Source organism: Centruroides vittatus, unplaced genomic scaffold (assembly GCF_030686945.1).
Source record: "Centruroides vittatus isolate TY-2023 unplaced genomic scaffold, ASM3068694v2 scaffold_1015, whole genome shotgun sequence".
Taxonomy (NCBI): domain Eukaryota; kingdom Metazoa; phylum Arthropoda; class Arachnida; order Scorpiones; family Buthidae; genus Centruroides; species Centruroides vittatus.
The window spans coordinates 2654968-2674722 of record NW_027122666.1 but is presented as its reverse complement, the minus strand read 5'-3'; the positions used below and the strand labels follow the sequence as shown (position 1 = coordinate 2674722).

At 26.7% G+C, this 19755-nt stretch overlaps 1 protein-coding gene across 1 annotated transcript in view; it reads left to right on the top strand.

Moving 5' to 3' along the window:
- Positions 1 to 392: 392 nt before the first annotated feature.
- The window catches only part of LOC136986280 (cell adhesion molecule DSCAML1-like), a 50581-nt gene continuing 31218 nt past the window's right edge, over positions 393 to 19755 (top strand). Inside the window, exons 1-22 of the mRNA XM_067283775.1 lie at positions 393 to 893; positions 2854 to 3159; positions 3236 to 3355; positions 3786 to 3956; positions 4099 to 4240; positions 4331 to 4479; positions 4573 to 4698; positions 4776 to 4940; positions 5100 to 5170; positions 5248 to 5494; positions 5579 to 5677; positions 5751 to 5939; positions 9641 to 9775; positions 9847 to 10120; positions 10635 to 10648; positions 16419 to 16700; positions 16774 to 16893; positions 17523 to 17693; positions 18523 to 18664; positions 18751 to 18899; positions 18985 to 19110; positions 19177 to 19341. Of these exons, the coding sequence (XP_067139876.1) occupies positions 809 to 893; positions 2854 to 3159; positions 3236 to 3355; positions 3786 to 3956; positions 4099 to 4240; positions 4331 to 4479; positions 4573 to 4698; positions 4776 to 4940; positions 5100 to 5170; positions 5248 to 5494; positions 5579 to 5677; positions 5751 to 5939; positions 9641 to 9775; positions 9847 to 10120; positions 10635 to 10648; positions 16419 to 16700; positions 16774 to 16893; positions 17523 to 17693; positions 18523 to 18664; positions 18751 to 18899; positions 18985 to 19110; positions 19177 to 19341 (3448 nt within the window). The 5' untranslated portion in view covers positions 393 to 808. The remainder of the gene's footprint in view (positions 894 to 2853; positions 3160 to 3235; positions 3356 to 3785; positions 3957 to 4098; positions 4241 to 4330; positions 4480 to 4572; positions 4699 to 4775; positions 4941 to 5099; positions 5171 to 5247; positions 5495 to 5578; positions 5678 to 5750; positions 5940 to 9640; positions 9776 to 9846; positions 10121 to 10634; positions 10649 to 16418; positions 16701 to 16773; positions 16894 to 17522; positions 17694 to 18522; positions 18665 to 18750; positions 18900 to 18984; positions 19111 to 19176; positions 19342 to 19755) is intronic.

Here is a 19755-nt window from a genome sequence, read left to right as displayed (position 1 = left end):
GTTATTTTTATTAAGATAGTGTTTAATTTAGATTTAATTAATTTTAAGAAATGACTTATTTTATTATTATAAAATTGAAGACTTAGATCCTCCTTGTAAAACATGCTGCACTTGTGGAGGAATCGAGAGACTGGTGTAATTCTGGTAGAGTTCTAGTTGTGGCGTTACCTTTCATTGGATATTGAAGAAATTAAAACTTAATTTAAAAGCAGTAAAACTTTAAATTTTTTTATATTTATGTTAATTTAATTTTACATAAAATACATTATTATGTTCTACAATAACATTTGGAGGTTTAACGTACTGCATACTTTATATTGTTTAAATTTTCTAATTTATTAATTTTGTAATTTTGAAACTTATCATCAAATAATTGATAATGCAATTTTATACATACATTTTTAATATAAATTATTAAATTTTATAAAATTAATTCGTAAAAGATTGTTTTTAAAAATTACCTTTAAATATATTATGGTTAAATTTTACGTCATTTTTCACCACTATATGTCGCCCCAATCAACAATGATTCATGTTATTCCGAATGGATTTATACTCCCAAAATAAACTTTGAGAAGTTTAGAATATGCATCAAACTTAAGCAAGGATATAAAGATCCTATAATCCAGTGTTTTTTTCCAGTAGTAATTGGATATTCTTAATGCAAATCTTACTTTTTTGTTCGACCATGTAGGATTTTTCCTATTAACGGAAGTGTGGCTTCACTGCAGTAAAGGAAAGCTATGCAAAGACTACTACTACACATTTTGATCTGAGAGAAATTTCTGTTTTTCTACCATATATTGCTATGGAAAGAATTTTAAATCAAAGTTTCTTTGTATGTTGTTTATATTTATGGATGTGTTTTCATATTTCTCCTATCACCATGGAAGGTGAGTAATGCATTTGTTCTTTATTCTGTTATCGGTCGCCATCTTGGCTTCGTAAAACTGATCAGACGAGGGAAAAAATGAATTGGTCGCCACCCAAAAGAGAAAGCAGAAAATTAAACAATCGTAATTATTTCTTACAACTATGGACTATATTTTAATTATAAATAGTTAAATTACCGAAAAAAATAGCAATATGTATTTTCCAAGCAATGTTTATTACATACATCTGTTCGATGTTTTAAACATTATATATAAAAATAAATTTATAACTATAGTAATTTATTAAAAATTTTTCAGATGAAATCTGAATATAAATAACAAGTCAATATTTTAAAATTATTAATTTTTTTAATTATATTATTTTTTAAATAAGATGTTATAATTATATAAATACGAGAGAGAGCTTTTATGAATAATTATAGCTTAAATCTGCAATTAATAATGTAAGGAAATTTTATAAAATAATAATTAATATAGCATATAATATAATATTAATACATTATTTTAATTCTGCACTACTGTATAATAAAACTACATTCGTTTACAAAATATAATACAGTGAACAATATTATAATGAAATAATCTGTACTACAGCATAATTTATTTTATAATGGTTTATTATAAAGTAGTATATCATCATCAGTAATATTCTTTCACTTGAAAAATTTTTACACGTTCGAATATTTGTAAATAAATAATTTAAGTGATTGAATATGAATCCAAAAATTAAAAAAATATATTATGTTTGATGTTTTTATAATAGTTAATTTTAGTGATTTATATCACGCATTAGTGTCAAGCTATGTTTTCTCTTCAATATAAAATCAGTAATAATTAACTCGATAAATAAACATTGTTTAATCAATTTATATATTGCTATTTTTTCTACTTTATTAGATATTTTTTTTAATATAGAAACTAACGAAATGTTGTGAATAAACTTTACTATTGATTATTTTCAGTTTTCACTAATTTTTCTCATACTTTAAATATTATTTGTAAATTAAATAAAAATATTTTCTACATTTAAGCTTAATATAAATGCATGTAAATAAATAAATCATAAAACTTTAAAAGCAGTATTTTATAGTATTAATTATAAAAATTTTAACATAATATACTTCTTCTCTACATTTAAAATTTCATAAATGTAAAATAATAAATATTAAGTTTAAATATTATAATCGTATTGTTAAGTTTTATTAATTTTTAATTGTTAAATTTATTTTTATATATAAATGAAGATGCATGCTTCATAAAGAATTTTTAAAGCAAATATTATATGTTTGATGTATGAAATATATAAATATTTTATTATTTTTATGATTATCTTTAATAAAATTAAACTAATTAATATTTGATGCTTTCTTGAAGAAATCTATAAACCTGAGTTTAATAACTATAGTAACTTCTCTTTCTGGAATCTTTTTGTATTTCAAAATGAGAAATTAATAATGATGATGATAATTTTATAATTAGTTTTTAAAAGTATTTCTCAACTGTTAATAAACACAGGTAAAAATATGTAATTATGTTCAATTTTTATTTTATGAAAATTAATGTAAAATATCAAATCGTTAGAAAATTCTCATGCCTTATATTTTGTATGTTTTTTAAATTATACAAAAAACAATTTATTATGTTTGTGAATTCGTACCAAATTGTACAAAAAATGAAAATTATTTCAAAAATTGTTGAATATTATGAAGGTCAAGCCAATTATAATGCTTTTTTAATATAGAAGTTTTGTTTATTAATTTGAATTTTACATTACATTCAATATGTATTTTACATTTAAATATTATTTTGAATAATAATAATCAAAACAATTTAAATTTTCCAAAAAAAAATATTCAAAATAATTGTATTTTTTTATTTCAGTATATAACCATTTTTATAGACTAAATAAAAATTTTATATTAAATAATAATTGTTCATTCAAATATAAATATGCTTTTAGCTAATATTTTATCTGCTGTAGTCCCGCCAAAAATCGTGCCGCAAGTCAGTGAAAATAATTTAAGGGAAGGTCAGAGATACATGGCAATATGTAGCATTGCTGAAGGTGATCCACCGCTAACATTTCAATGGTCTAAGAATGGAAAGACATTGAAAGAATCTTCTCATTTGACAATTCGTCGACAGGATGATTTTTCCACTTCTCTTATCATAGCTTCAGTAAAAGGCTCGGACAGTGGAAATTATACTTGTTTAGTTTCGAATAGGGCTGGATCGGATAGTCTTGTGACAAAATTGTTTGTTTCAGGTGAGAAAATTGAAATATTTACAATTAAAAGTATATACTTTTACTAGATATTAAACCAAAAATTATATAAATTTAGTGCCACCTGCGTGGATTCGTCAACCTTACGATGTATCAGTTAAAGCAGGAAATAAATTAGTTCTTCATTGTGAAGCCACTGGCTATCCACCACCAAGTGTTAAATGGAGAAAAACAAAAGGTAAATAAATATAATAATGATATAAATAATTTGATATTTAGGTATAATAAATTTCTCTGTTTTGTTTATGAATTGTAAAATATTCTATCAAATTTCTACTCTTAACACAATCGTGTAATCCGAGTTGTGTAAGATGTAACATGAAATATATAAATTGTAAGTTTGGCATATTTAAAAAAGATAATCTCATATTAATTTTTCTAGAAATTACCAAATTTCTAGAAAATTCTAATGCTTAATAAGGCAATATGCCATTAGCAATTATAAAAAAAATTAATATCTGTTTTATTACACAATGAAGTGATGATTTAAGACCTAACTCTTGTTTGTGAAATAAAACAGACATTAAAAATAAAGGCACGGCTTTAACAAAAGAAAGAAAAGAAAAAGAATTAACATACAGTAATGGAAATTTAATTAACTTGTTTAGGATTCAGTATTGCTCAGTCATCTCCTGTAACAGAAAGCCATTGGAAGATTATTGATAGCGGCACGATTACATCTGTTACTGCAAAGAAAGAAGATGAAGGATTCTATACATGTGAAGTAGGAAATGGTGTCGGAGAAAATCTATCTAAGACTGTCAGAGTTGAAGTTCAAGGTAAATATTGTAGATATTTACATATCGCAAACACATCAATCACAGTTAAACATTTGAAAGAAATGTAATAAGATTCATATTTTATAATATATCACTTCTCATTATTGCAATTTAACAATAAAGATATACTATTCGCTTATAGTCCCACCGACAGTTAATGTGGAATCTGTACAGAAAACTGTAAGAAATGGTGAAGATTCTATATTGGTTTGTAACATAACTGGAGATAAACCGCTAAATATTTATTGGACTAAAGACGGAAACAAGCCAGAAGACAATCAAAGGTGGAAAGAAACTTTAATAGTGTATATAAATAGATATTTCCATGAGCTGTTTTAATAATTTACTTTTCAATTGCTAAAATAATTTATTAGGATACAAATAGTACACACGAATTTTGAAAGAAGCTACAAATCAGTGTTGAATATTGAATCTACTAATAGAGAAGACAGTGGATTGTATGTTTGTAGTGCCAATAACACATTTGGACATAGCCAGATGGCAATTAGACTAGGAATTGTTGGTATGTTCCTTAATATTAGTAATAAATATTTTGATTTATAATATTAAAATTAATATTATTAATATTGAAAAATGAGTTTTGTCAAATTTTCAGAGCCACCCAGCCAGCCTGAAGAGTTAAAAGTAAAAACAATATGGAGTAGAAGTGTTCGGCTCAGTTGGTTGCAGCCTTATAATGGAAATACCGCAATTAAAAAGTACATCTGTACTTATAAGAAAGGTACTAATAAATGATTTTTATTGTATATCTTTATATATATTTAATTTGAATGTTGTTATTATTGTTACTTTTCTTAGAAGATAAGAATAATCCCTTAGAATTAAAAGTTGATGGATCTCAAATGTCAGTCATTGTCCTTCGTTTGAAGCCATATACAAAATACCAATTTCAAGTTGTTGCCGTCAATGAAGTAGGAAGTAGCAAACCGTCGAAAACTGTTGAAGCTGTTACCACTGAAGAAGGTGAAAATTAGTTTTTAGTTATTTTAGCTATAAAATTAGTTTGATTATTTATGCAAGTTTCATTTTGTGTATATAAAATAAATGTTAGGCTTTATAGAGTGAAAAATTAATTATTAATACATTTAATAATATCTTACATGATTATTTTTATTTTTGCAGAACCTGCATCTCCTGCTTTTGATCTTCAAGTAAGTGAAAAATCGACAGCTTCAGCTGTTTTAACTTGGAAGGTAATTATTTATGTGATCTACTTTGTTTTAATTTCAATATTTTATTTAAATTAAAAATAAACATTTAAAAATTTTAGTCTCCTCCAAAACATCAGTGGAATGGACCATTACTGGGATTTTACATTGGATATAAAAAAACCAGTCAAGGTTCACAAATATCTTACTCATATAGAAATGTAAAAATTGATTCAAAAACGGAAATTCAAAAAACTGTGTTAGATAATCTACAGAAGACTTCAACTTACACTGTAAATGTAATTGCTTATAATAGAGCAGGATTAGCTCCACCTTCGGAACCAATACTCTTAACAACATCGTATATTGGTAAAAGAACATTTATTAATAAACATTAAATAAGACTAAATATATTAAAAATTTTAATTAAACTTTATTATATTTATTTTTAAGAATCTCCTCCAACGCCTCGAATATCCATTTTGACAACTGATTCAAATTCGGTGACTATGAGAATTTTATGGTCTTCGAAGAGAAACACACCGCTTACTGGTACTTTATATTACTTTAAATATTATTTACAATGTATAAATATCCATTAACTTTATTCTATAAATATTAATAGGTTACGTTGCTCACATAAAACCTACCAATGGTCAATGGCAAATGGTTCGACTGCCATTGTCTCCAAATAATAATTATACTATCGGAGGATTGGTGAGTGGAGTTCAATATCAGATGTATTTAACAGCGAAGAACGAATATGGAGACAGTGGACCCACCGAAGTACTCAGCTTTCTCACAGCAAATAAAAGTTAGCCGTTTTAAAAAATATATTATTTCGTGTTATGTTTAACAGTATATTTGAATTTTCATTACTGATATCAGATAATCATTTACTTTGTGCAAAATTGTTGGTCATTAATTTTTCAAAATACTTTCGTATTTTTAAACACGACTTATTTGATAAATTGGACTGATTTTAATGAAGTTCAATAGAAAGAATTTATAATTTTTGTTCGTATTCATAACCATAATTTTAAAATAAATTACAATAGAGTCCAGGAAACTCGACTATCGATAATTCCATATAACTCGTCGTGTCTTCCAAAAAAAATAATAATAAATAATAAACATGTAATATAACTTTTATCTTTATAACTTGAGACTACGATCGAATAAGTTATCGTTTTTCACTCGCAAAACTCGATAATAGCGCCAATTCCACGTGTTAACAAAGAATATAACAGTTTTTCCAAGGAGAACATTGAAAAACGTCAATACGCGAATGTCGCTGACTCGAAAATAGCCAATGAATAGCCAGTGTTTTTTAAAATTAAAACTTAATTACAAGTATTATTAATCTCTATTGGTGCGTAGATAATATGTATATGAATTTGTACATATTATCTACATATCTGTGAAAATTCAACTATTTAGACTATCATCATCGCTATCCGTAAAACTAGTCATTTTCGATAACTCGCCACCTTTTCAGTCTACATTAAGCCAAGTTTGCGGTACTCTTCTACATAACAATTTGAATTTTTAATGAATATAATTTTATTAATCTCGATCAATATGGTAAGCTGTTCAATTGATAAAGTTCTATCGCCATTTTTCAATCAAAATACAGTAAGCGTCAAAATCCTCCCAAAGAACGCAGAATAGATTATTTTAAAGAACTGGAAAACGTTGCAACGCACATTTAGTACGAAAAACTTTATATTCATTTGCATACTTATATGTTTACCTATATAATTATTTGAACAAAGTAATTATTTTATTAATAACAGTAAAATACAAAGATGATGTGCATTGGGAGAATTTTGATGCAGACAAAAATCTGTTTCATATTTGTGGAAAAGTACACTTTAGTAATTAGTATAACTTTCTTTGGCCTTTAAATCTTTCCTAATGCTATCCGGCATATTCCAATTAAATATTCCTTCAATCGTGCAATGTTATTTTGCTTCATTCGTCCTGTACACGTTCCCATAATTGGTAGATGCTTTTAAGTGAAGCTGCATAGTCAGACAAGCGACATTTAAGAAGGGACCAGACGTGTTCAATCGGGTTGAGATCGCGCGATTGAGGCGGTCACTTAAGCAGGCTAATGTTTTGATCCCGAAGCCATGACATTGCCCTCCTAGATGTATGTTTTGGATCATTATCTCGCCGATTAATGAAAGAGCTCCTATCAATGAGGTAATAATCAACGGATTGTAATAAATAATCGTCAAGTATTTCAGTGTAAATAACGCTATCCATTCTATTAGATATAGAACAGCATTTCAAGCCCAAAATAGGTAATACGGCCCCAGACCAAAAGACTACCACCACCAAATTTTAATGTCGCTAGTTATAGACCTCATCGATGTAGTCCATACCAATTTTCTCCCATCTGAACCAACTCTATTAATTTTGAATTTTTCTGACTGTACAATCCTCTTCCAATCTTCTAAGGTCTAGTGTTTATAGCGTTTGACAAAATTAAGACGTTTCTTTTTATGTAATTTTGTAAGTTTAGGCTTCTTGGGATAAACTCTTGCTTTCAAATTGTTACGTTCTAGGCATCTGCGGATAGTTGAAATACTCATTTTTATTCCTAAGCCATGTTTCAATTGCCTCTTTACTTGTGATGATGTATCGCAACGTCCACTCGTTATGAAACGTACGCAGTATCTTTCTGTTTTGGTGCTCAACGTTTTCTTCCTGGCAGCTCTTAAATTTTCGTGATAAAGTAGCTAACTATTTTTTATTCTGGACACACTCTAATGCCCAACGCCATTTTATAATGCTGTTTTCTCGAAAGAAAAAGTTTTCTTCAGCAGGTTCACAATACGAAATTTCTTCTCACTGGAAAGTTTCTTCGTAATGATGCATACCAAGTTGCAGTTCATTTGCGTATTTATACGCTAATATCTCGTTAATATACACGAAATTACATTGCTTAACGTTGATGTTATAACAAATTAATTTATTAGTCAAAATCCTCCCAATTCCAAACTCTGCTTGTTGTATAACAAGCAGAATTTATACAACAGATATTTTTAAAATATGAAAATTATTTTAACTTTCTGCTATTATGTGAATATTGTAATAATCTTACAGCTGATTTATTTCCTTCTCGTAAGCCAAAATAATCTTAAGATTAGAAAGTGTGTTCTTTCAATAAATGATATCCGAATATTACTAAGAAAAGATCGTAACAAATAATTTGTAAGTAAAATACTTGTGTCTATAATTTGTCTTTCCTCTTGTATTCTGTTTTTTTAAATATCAATACATAACCAGTTCAAACACCGTTGTTCTCTAGGAATTATCATTGGCTAGCATTTTTGGAGTTTGTGGATGTAATAATTCCTAGAGAGTAACGGTGTACACAATAATAAGTAAAATATTATTTCTTTCAAGAAATGCATATAATGTGGCATGAATATTTAGAAGCAAATTTTCTAAATTAACAGTTTATGAACAAATGATAGAAATTTGTCTTAAGGTATGAATATTTAGCTGAGGAAAGAGTAATTTTAAGAGACATTTTAATTATTAAATGTAAACTACTGTGGGAAATTATTATTTATAGTAATTTTTTAACACGTTATGATAAAAGAATTATTACATATTTTATAGTAGACTACATTTAATTAACTGTTTGTGCAATGAAATTCTTGACTTGAATGGCATCTTTAGGAAATCTATGGTATAGAAGAAATTAATATATGTATATATATTAATTTCATTATTAATTTTAATTGATTTTATGATTAATATTAATTTCATCAATATTAATCACTTTTCACTTATATTATATAGAAATTAATATATGTATATATATTAATTTCTATATAATATAAGTGAAAAGTGATTATATATAAGGGAAAAACTATTGATTTTAATACCGTAAATTCACAAAAGGGGAAATCTTATTGCCATTGCCATTTCCATTTCAGAAAGTTCTTGTTGTTAAAATGTCTGAACTATAAATTGAGCAGTTAATACATAATTTAGATATTAAAATATTTGAATTTCATGGTTAACTTAAAACTAATAATATTTAAAAAGTGCAGTTATTATTATTATGTCAATAATATTAAAAAATTATTCAAGAATAGACATTGTTTTAAACTTAAAATTTCAAATTAAAATATCTGAGATTTTTCTTTGTACATATAAGTAATTACATCAAGACTTAGAACAATGTAAACATAATCAAGTAACTGTTGTAATATAAAAATAAAAAAACAACATTCTGATTTAATTACAATGTTATTAATAGATTATGTAAAGTGCTCATAAAGTGTTGACACTAAAAACTATTCGTTAAATAAACAATTTGATCAAAATTACTTTTATATTCGTACTATTTACAAAATATAAATGCCATTATTATTAAAACCTAAAACAAAAAATAATATTTATAAATAAAATTATAACGTTCTATTTTTTACAAGCAAAAGTTATAAAATTCTGATAGAAATTAATTATGAAAGCAATTTTTTACTATTCCAGAAGCTGATGACGAACCACTTTATCAACAACTTTCCTTTACACTACCTGTCGTTGTTTCATTAGTAATAATTATAATTCTTCCTCTGGTATCCTGTTGCTGCATGCACAAATTAGACAGGCCATTTTTAGAACCAGGTTTGTTTTATTCTTAAGTATTTTTATTGATTTTTTTCATTATTATTCATAAACTGGTCTTTATGCACTAGAAGGTGTCGAGGCACGCGGCTTCACTTATACAGCAGCCACTCCAACTCAAAGACCCGATTTAGTAACGACAGGAATGGTTCGTTCCTTACCACGTGCCCCATTTCCAGCTCCTACTCCTGCTCCTCCTCCCGTTGCCATTCCGGCATCCACTCCTGTTCAGAATCAATCCACTTACTCCGCTCTTCATACATATGGAAGTGAAGCGGACTATGATGATCCTAGATACGACAGTGTGATGGAAGAAATGAAGAATTTCTTAGGTGCCAATGCCATGTAAGTTGTAAAGATTTTTAATTTATGTACCGGTGTGATTCTCTTATTTCCCATTTATAATAATTTTTTATTATAGGAATCGCAAAACAACTTTGTAAATCATTCAAACTTTCGAAGATTTTTATGAGCATTCAACAGTTTCCAAAGGAAAGCTTTTATATCTTAAGATATGTCCAATTACAATCTACAACATGAAAACTGTTAAATGTTTCTGTAGATTATATGATTAGAAGAATTGTGTGATTTGTTAAAAGTTTGCATCCTGTATTGAACTTCTTAGACCGTATTTGTTTTTATGAAAATAAAACATTTTTATTCATTATTAATATTTCATTGTTTTTGTCTTTTATCTTAATTGAATATCTCAATGGCTTCATGAATGATTGTTACTCTGTCATTAATTTTAAAAGTAATATAATTTATTATTATACGTGTGAAGCATGCAGGTAAGTTCTATTTTATACTAAGGTATTTAATATTTACAGAAAAATAAAAATAATAATTTTATTTACAGCTCAGTTTTAACAGGCATAATTTAAAGAAATTACTAAAAGTAGGAATTTAACAGAGTAAGTAAAAGTTTACACTTGTGGTTGATATATTCAGAAAAATCCTAATTCTTAATGCTGGAAATTTTATTGTAATGTTGTATTATTATTAATAATCATTGTACATGTTTAATATTTAAGATATATAACTATTAAGAAAATTATAGTTTTTCTTAAATTAATTTTTGAAACTAAATTTTTTCATTAGTTAATTTTATTATTGTATAACTAAATGCCATATTTTACCACTATGTGTCGCTCTAATCAGCTGTTTAGTATTATTCAAAGCAGGTTTATGGTTTATCCACCTAAAATCAAGGTTCAAGTAAAAGTTAATGTAGTTCTTTATATTTGTCAAGGCGAGACTTTAGGAACTTCATAATTAAATAGGGCTGATATTTTCTGGATATCTTCTCACGTAGACATTTTTTACTGGGCCATGTAGGTTCTAACGAGAATGAAAGTGTGGCTTCACTGCAACAGAGCCGAGCTATGCAAGGACTGCAGCTACTCATTGTGATTTCTTAACTATTGCACTGATATATGCTTCTAATTTGCTATGGAAATACATCTGAATCGCAATTTACTAGTTTGGTGTTTATATTTATGGATTTGTCATCTTATTTATCCCATTATCATGGAAGGTAAGTAATAAATTTGTTCTTTATTCTGCTATCGGTCGCCATCTTGGCTTCCTACAATAGATCGGAAACGATCATTGATTACAAAGCGAAAAGTAATATACTAAATTTATCAATTTTAATTTTATCTTCGCTTATGTGAAAAGCTTTTTGTTCTGTTTTAGCAATTTATACAGAAATAAATTTTGTAGTTGATAATAATTGTATATTTTGAATTAAAACAATTTGATTATGATACAATTTATTAAATTAAACATTCTATATATAACTTAAATGATTGAAATTCTTCATCCACATAACAGATGTAATATTTGATAAATGTATCAATACTGTATATTGTTTATTTATTAACTACCGAAAGCAATAGGTATTATTTTATATTATTAGTAAATTCGTTATAGTTTAAAGAATTTTCAGTTTTTTCTAAAGATCATGGTTTATATTTTAATAAGATGTAATTTAAGTAACAACAAAATATTATGATGTTAAAATGATTGGAATTATTAAATGTTTAATAAATATAAATTATTTTAAAGATCATATTTAATAATTAAAAGTAATAATTTTATTCAAAATTCAATTTAAAAGTTTAATAAATTTTACTTGATAATACTTTCAGAAATACAACATTACATTTAATTTATATTAATTTGTAAGTATTGATATATAATTTTATTAAATTCTTGTTAAACATTTCATGTATAAACATATTAATATAACATTTTCAGTATTATTTTATTTGTTTTTATTCAAAGCTATAATTTTATAAAATAGATTAAAGAAGATTTTTAATTTATATAAGTATAATTTTATTTTATTTTCAGTACTACAGATTCTATAAAATCTAATTATAAAAGGTTTTATTTTATACTTTGAATTGTTATAGTCGATCTGCCAGTTTTTCCATTTAGTTGAAAATTATTTTATTATAATTTTATATTATACTCAAGACCTTTTACAATTTTACGCAATCACTCTTATAGCTTAATAAAGAATTCTGTATATTTGAAACATATCTAATATATTTGTTTCTAATTTTTTTATAACTTGCTTTGTTTAGTGAGTATAACATGTCCATATAATGATTAACTATTATTTTTAAAGTTGCATATTCATAAAAATTTTCAAAAGAAAACTTATTTAATTCGATATTTCGCATTAGAAACTGTTAATATTGCTATTAAATAATTATTTTAATAATTTAAAAATTGTTTGTGTAGTTATAGTTGAGTGTTTCCTTCATTTCGATATCATGTGTTTTGAAATTGTCAAATAACTTATAAACGATTCATTGTATATTATACAAGCAAAAATTTGTAAACTTAGTAGTATATTATACTTTGTAAAACTGTAGTTTTAATATATAAAAGTTCTACTTTTAATACAATGTAAAATTTTTTACATTTTCTATTAATATAAATTGCACAGATTAACCTTATTTGATAGCAACTATATTGACTTCTATATTGAATAAATTTAAGCACAAGTAAAGAATATGATTGTGTCTCCAATAAGACATTACCCTAAAATTTTAATTCAATTGCAATGGCAAATGAATTAGATTGTCAGTCTGATTTAGACATAAGTTTTATTTTAATCGGAAAATTTCTTAGTTCCTAAATTAATATATTTTCTAGACATCTGAAAACTATAAATACTATTAAAAAATTTTCAAATAGATCAACCAAAGATCGTGCTTATTATGTATATTTATCTAAAAGTTTCATCGATTTTAATCATTACAAAAATGCATATTTAGTAGGAATATTGAATAAATTGACTATAATGATAAAAATTTTTACAATATTTTATTGTTATTTATTTTTTACTTTCTTTACGATCTTAGTTTTGGTGAAAAATGCATATATTTGTATGAATTACGTTAGATAGCTCATATTATTTGTAGAAGAATAATTTAATTTGTTTTCTTTGCATGATTTCTCTCTGGATTTTTGTATTTATTAAGTCAGCCTCTGATCAACAGCCACTGATGACAAAATAAAACATGGCAGTTATTGCTATTGTTGAAAGGTTATTTTTCAAAAGAACAGCTTCTGAAAAAATTGTCTGCCGTTTAGAAATGGCCATTATTGGTATATTGTGTCACTGTGTGTGTGCGTGTATATATATATATATATATATACATACACACACACTATGTAATAATTACTGGGGCTGATTCAATGAGATAATATCGAAAACAGATATCTCTTTTTGATATCTCATTGAATCAGCCCCAGTAATTATTACATTATGAAATTGACAATGTTGCAAGATATTGTTCTTATAATAAAAATTTGTAGCCACGCTAAAATCTTGAACTGTGACCATACTGCAGTCCGCAAAGCTCAATGAACATCGAATATTTGATATTAAAATATATTTTAAAAATCAATCTATCATTGTATAAGAATTTCAAAATTAATTAAAACATTTATATATATTATGTAATACTGTATAAATAATTTAAGCATGATGATGATAATTTTTAAAAATATATATATTTTTTTATTTAAATAATATAGTTTGGAAATACAATAATAAAAATAAACCAGTATGTTATGTTGACATAATTACAATTTTTTTATTTGTAATTACAAATTTGCTTAATTAACTTACGAAAAAACAAGTTGATTAAGAAAATTGGAAAGTATATAATTTCATTTATTTATAAAAATTTACATTGCAAATTGCATCACAACGGAGTTACAAATAAAAAACACCTACATTTACTGTTGAACTCCATCTTACAGTAGTATTTAGATATGTAAAGTTGCCTTATAACTTTGTACTTGTAGTAGTTCAATTTGTTTGTTTGTTTAGTTAAGTGACACTTGGGCGATCTGTCTAGGGGAAATGCCTTCCGGGAGATCTTTTTAAGGGTAACTGACCCCTATTCGGACGTTACAGACGTGGCGAAAACACAGAAAACTCCACGTGGCCAGCTCGTGCGAACCCACAGTTGAATTTGTCATCGTTATCATATTCAACAGGCAACATCATTTTGAAATTAGTCATTCTTCACCATCTATAACGTTTCCAAGAAATTTATCTTAATATTATATAAAATTTAAGATATTACACTACAGTTATGATAATCTATAACAGTTTGTTAACATTATCATAAAAGTATGGCGCGAGTGCGAGGTTAATGAATACATTCATAAGTTTATGGAAAAACTTCCCGATTTTCTAAATTCTTATTGTGCTGGCATAATAAATTGTTTCTGTAATTTCATTATGATGCAAATTTAATGAGACTGTTAAAATTATTTAATTTATTTCTTTTTTATATTAAATTAACAATGGGAAACCGCTTATAAAATGTCTTATTATAAATAATATTAAGGCTGCACTTCTAAAATCTCACAACTCGACAAATGTAGGACTTATTCTATATGATAAGTCCTACATTTATTGATTTGAGATTTAAAAAGTACAACAATTGATGAGAACAAGAAGCTTTGAACACAATATTAAGACTATCTTATTTGTGAGGTTTTGTTTTACGATAATCCTTTTAATCATTTTATTTTCTGAAATATTTCGATTAGTGATCAAAAAATTCAAAGATTTTCACTTTTACTAAGTAAGAATTCAATATTTTAGTTTAAAATATATTTAAAATACTTATATTGTAATGGGAAATTTTCATCCTTCACATAATTTTCCATTCATAATTTCATAGTGTATTTGATCACACATCCTGTGTGATCAAACACACTATGAAAACCAAAATCATCTTGTATCATAATATACTACATCTTCTTATTTAATTTTTTTAAATTTAAAAAACTATCGTGCTACATTATGTTTATAAGTTTATTTTATAAGTTAAATTTAGCTTAGATTTAGACTAAAATTTGAAATAAATGGAGAAAAAATACATTGACATGATAATCTTAGAAACTGATTTAAAAAATTTTAAATCAGTTTTTAAGATTAAATGCTAAAATGTTAAAAATTTTTAAATCAATAATTTAAAATGATATTTTTATAATGTTTATTATTCAGTTTAAGTTCTACGTTTTCCTGAAAGTTTGAACAACTCGTATTATTAGATTAGAAAAATTATAGTGAAAATGTAAAATTATTTTACTATCTTGATTAGGGGAAAGTTGCCTAAGTCGTATCGGTGCTTAAGTCGTATCTCAATGATTTCAAAAGTACAGTACTTTATCCGCTATACAAATGGCAACAGTGTATAGTTATACGGCTCGGTTGTACTTATGCGCATAGGCAATTGCATCTGCGTTTCAAGGAATTAAGACTGTTTTTGGTAAACAAATTCATTTATAATCGTTTGAGTGTAATTTTCATCTGGTGTGTGGAAGCTCCTAAGGTAAGGAAACACTAGTTAAATACATTTTGCTTTTTTAGTATAAGTTACATATCTATTAGTGATTTGTTTGCCTCTTGCAGTTTTATGAAAGATTTTTTTTCAAAATAGTTTTGGGGCTTTATGAACTGACATGAACGCTGTGTGTTATGTCGTACCCCCTTAAAGAAGATTGAAGCAAAATTCTGTTAAACGTAAATTACAAAAAGAAGAATGTAAAACGCAAAGGTAAAGAATAGTAAAAACAACGATTGATTTTGTAAGATATGCAGCGATATCCGTGAAGAAAACATGATTCAATGTTTAAAATGCAAGTCTTGGATTCGTAATGTATGCGACGGAGTTACAAAACAAACAAAAACATACGTTTGTATTGACTATAAATGAAGATATAGTTGTGTAGTTGTGTTAAAATATAGTCGTTTAAATCATATATTTATTTAATTTTAGTTTGAGGTACGACTTAGGTAGCAGATAGTACGACTTAAGATACTGGTTTCCTTAGTCGCACCGATTTCAATTTTTTTAATTTTATGAGTTCAAAGAAAATGTGCGCAGACTATTTCATTTTTTTGCAGTAAATAAAAGCAGGGTTTACTAAGTTTCCAATGATACTCATAAGTATGTGTTTACTAATATATTCTCTGATTTCTGAGAACGTTTTTTTAAGGGGTACGACTTGGGCAACCTTACCCTACATATTTTGTTATTAACATTTTAAGATTATATTTAATTAATTAAATTAAACTTATTTACATCTATTATTTTAGTTCCACCAAAGATAGTTCCACAAATTAGCGAAAGTAACTTAAAGGAAAGTCAAAGATACATAGCGATGTGTGGCGTTAATGAAGGCGATCCACCATTTAATTTTCAATGGTCGAAGAATGGAAAACCATTGACAGAATCTTCTCATTTGATAGTTCAACGTCAGGATTTTTCTTCTTCGCTTATCATAGCATCGGTTAAAAGTGCAGATAGCGGAAATTATACTTGCTTAGTAACAAACAGAGTTGGATCCGATAGTTTAACGACGAAATTATTAGTTTCAGGTAAGATATTTAAAAATGATCGATGTTCATAACAAATTCTATTGAGTATTTTAATTATGAATTATAATTTTAGTACCTCCTTCATGGATTCGTCAGCCTTACGACGTGTCTGTCAAAGCAGGAAACAAATTAGTTCTTCAATGTGAATCTGATGGCTATCCGGTACCAACTGTTAAATGGCGAAGAACGAAAGGTTAGTACAACAATAATATACACTTAGTATTTTAAAATATAAAACCTAAGACAATATTTATTTGTATTTAAAATCATGTATCAAGCCTAATAACTATAATTTAAGACAATATTACTCCCCAAAATATTTATTGCAATATCATTTACAAATTTTAAAATAATTTAGAAACAAATAATAGTTTTCATTTTGATAGCAGCAAATACAGTCAATGGAATTTTAAAATTTTGAATTATAATATCATCATCACTATGAAGCGTTGTACTTTAGAAAAACCAATGCTTTTTAGAACATAGATATTATTAAAAATGAATAAATAAGACGTGGGAAGTAAATTTTATATAAAATAACGAAGAAATTTAAACCTCGTTCAGAAGTTTTTAAGTTGTTAAAACAGTAAACATATTAATGGTAATAGTAATATATTAATTGGTGACCCACACAAAACCATTGTAGATCGCTTTGTTTAACATTATTTTTAATTAGATAGGGCTAACTACGCGATATAAACAAATCAATTAATTTCTTAAAGTTGAATAAATTAAATTACTGGATATTCTTTTTAAATCGTCGCGTATATTTACGAATATTAATGCAGACTGTATTATTGAAAATATAATTCATTTGTATAGGTTTCAGTATTGCTCAATCATCTCCTGTGACAGAAAACCATTGGAAAATTATTGACAGTGGTACAATGTCTACTGTCGCTGCAAAAAAAGATGATGAAGGATTTTATACATGTGAAGTGAGTAATGGCATTGGAGAAAACTTATCCAAAACAGTCAGAGTTGAAGTTCAAGGTAAACAAATATTGATAGATTAGAAACATATTAATTGAAGAAAAGAATTTTAAATCAAACACAATAAAATTTATATTTTTAATATAATCGTATGATTCCTTCCACGATCGACCTTCTTTAATTTTGTTCAAACTATAAAGTAAGATAGCTTAAACTAAGATCTGCAAAATACAAAATATCTAAACGTTCACTTTTGAACCCATCTTTCTTTCCACTTATTTTAATTTTTTTACGTAGTAAGTTTATCTATAATCTATGATATTTCCATATAAATAATTATATTTTAGCTTATTTGTGGCACAGTGCGGCGGTGGGCCGGATGAACTGACTTCGCGGGCAGTAGTTTGGTGACTCCTGCTCTACATGAACGATGATGCCCACATGAATAAATAACAGGCAAACCAATAGGCATGTTTGCTGTAGGAGTAACAGGTTGCTAAGTTATTATGAGTCAGTTTCACTCGCTAGTCACTATATAGAAAAGTTATGTTAGAGTAAAAAATGTGTCTAACACAGCTGAGTTTACAGCAAAACGTTGTTCTTATTCACTAAATTTCAAAATATGTGTGCTCTGATGGCACACAACAGGAAAACAGTTGACGATTTGTACGCCACGCGCATAAAGAAGAGCAGAGTGACGTCCAAATCAAGGTCGCTATCCCTAGAACTACAAAACATTTAGATCTAATATTTTGAAGATGTTAGTTCAAGATCTTAGCTGAGGAGTTTCAACAAAATTGGAGAAGATCGAGTATGGAGATTTGCATAGTGAGCATGAAATTTAGCTTTAATACCATTTAGGAAATATATATCATATTTTGGTTTTTAGTTCCACCTACAGTTAACATAGAGTCAGTTCAGAAAATGGTAAAAAATGGCGAAGATTCTCTATTAGTTTGTAACATAACTGGAGATAAACCGCTAAATATTTATTGGACAAAAGACGGAAACAAGCCAGAAGACAATCAAAGGTGGAAAGAAACTATTAATATATATGTTAATATTTCCATAAGCTATTTTAATAATTTGCTTTTCAATTGCTAAAATAATTTGTCAGGATACAAATAGTACACACGAATTTTGAAAGAAGCTACAAATCAGTGTTGAATATTGAATCTACTAATAGAGAAGACAGTGGATTGTATGTCTGTAGTGCCAATAACACATTTGGACATAGCCAGATGGCAATTAGACTAGGAATCATTGGTATGTTCCTTAATATAAGTAATAAATATTTTGATTTATAATATTAAAATTAATATTGAAAAATGAATTTGGTCGAATTTTTCAGAGCCACCCAGCCAGCCCGAAGAGTTAAAAGTGAAAACAATATGGAGTAGAAGTGTTCGGCTCAGTTGGTTGCAGCCTTATAATGGAAATACTGTAATTCAAAAATACATTTGTATTTATAAAAAAGGTAGTTAATAAATTCATTTATGTTAAACATTAAATAGCATTAAATATTAATGAAGATTATTTTTAGAAGATAAAAACACACAACTGGAACTAAAAGTTGATGGATCTCAAATGTCAGTCATCATACTTCGTTTGAAACCTTACACAAGATACGATTTTCAAGTTGTTGCAGTAAACGAAGTTGGAAGTAGCAAACCCTCGAAAACGGTTATTGCCATAACTACTGAAGAAGGTATCAAACAGATTTTAACATTATCTTGTCAAAATATTTCTATTTAAAAATTCTGGTTTAATTGGTAACATTTAACATCTCTTATAGTGTATATAGAATTCATTTCTATTATATAATGCAATTTCATTAAAATATTATATGTAAATATTTAATAAATAATGCGGTATTTTATGATGATAGATAACGCGTGTTTTTTCATATTATTTCTATTTGAATTGCATTAAAATAGATGTGCACTTTTGTTATTTTTGTAGAGCCTGCAACTCCTGCCTTTGATCTTCAAGTAAGTGAGAAATCAACCGCTTCAGCTGTTTTAACTTGGAAGGTAATTATTTAGATTTATGATCTAATTTTTTGCAGTTTTATATTTCCATTTTTACTAAAAACTATAAATACACAAACACAATTAGCCTC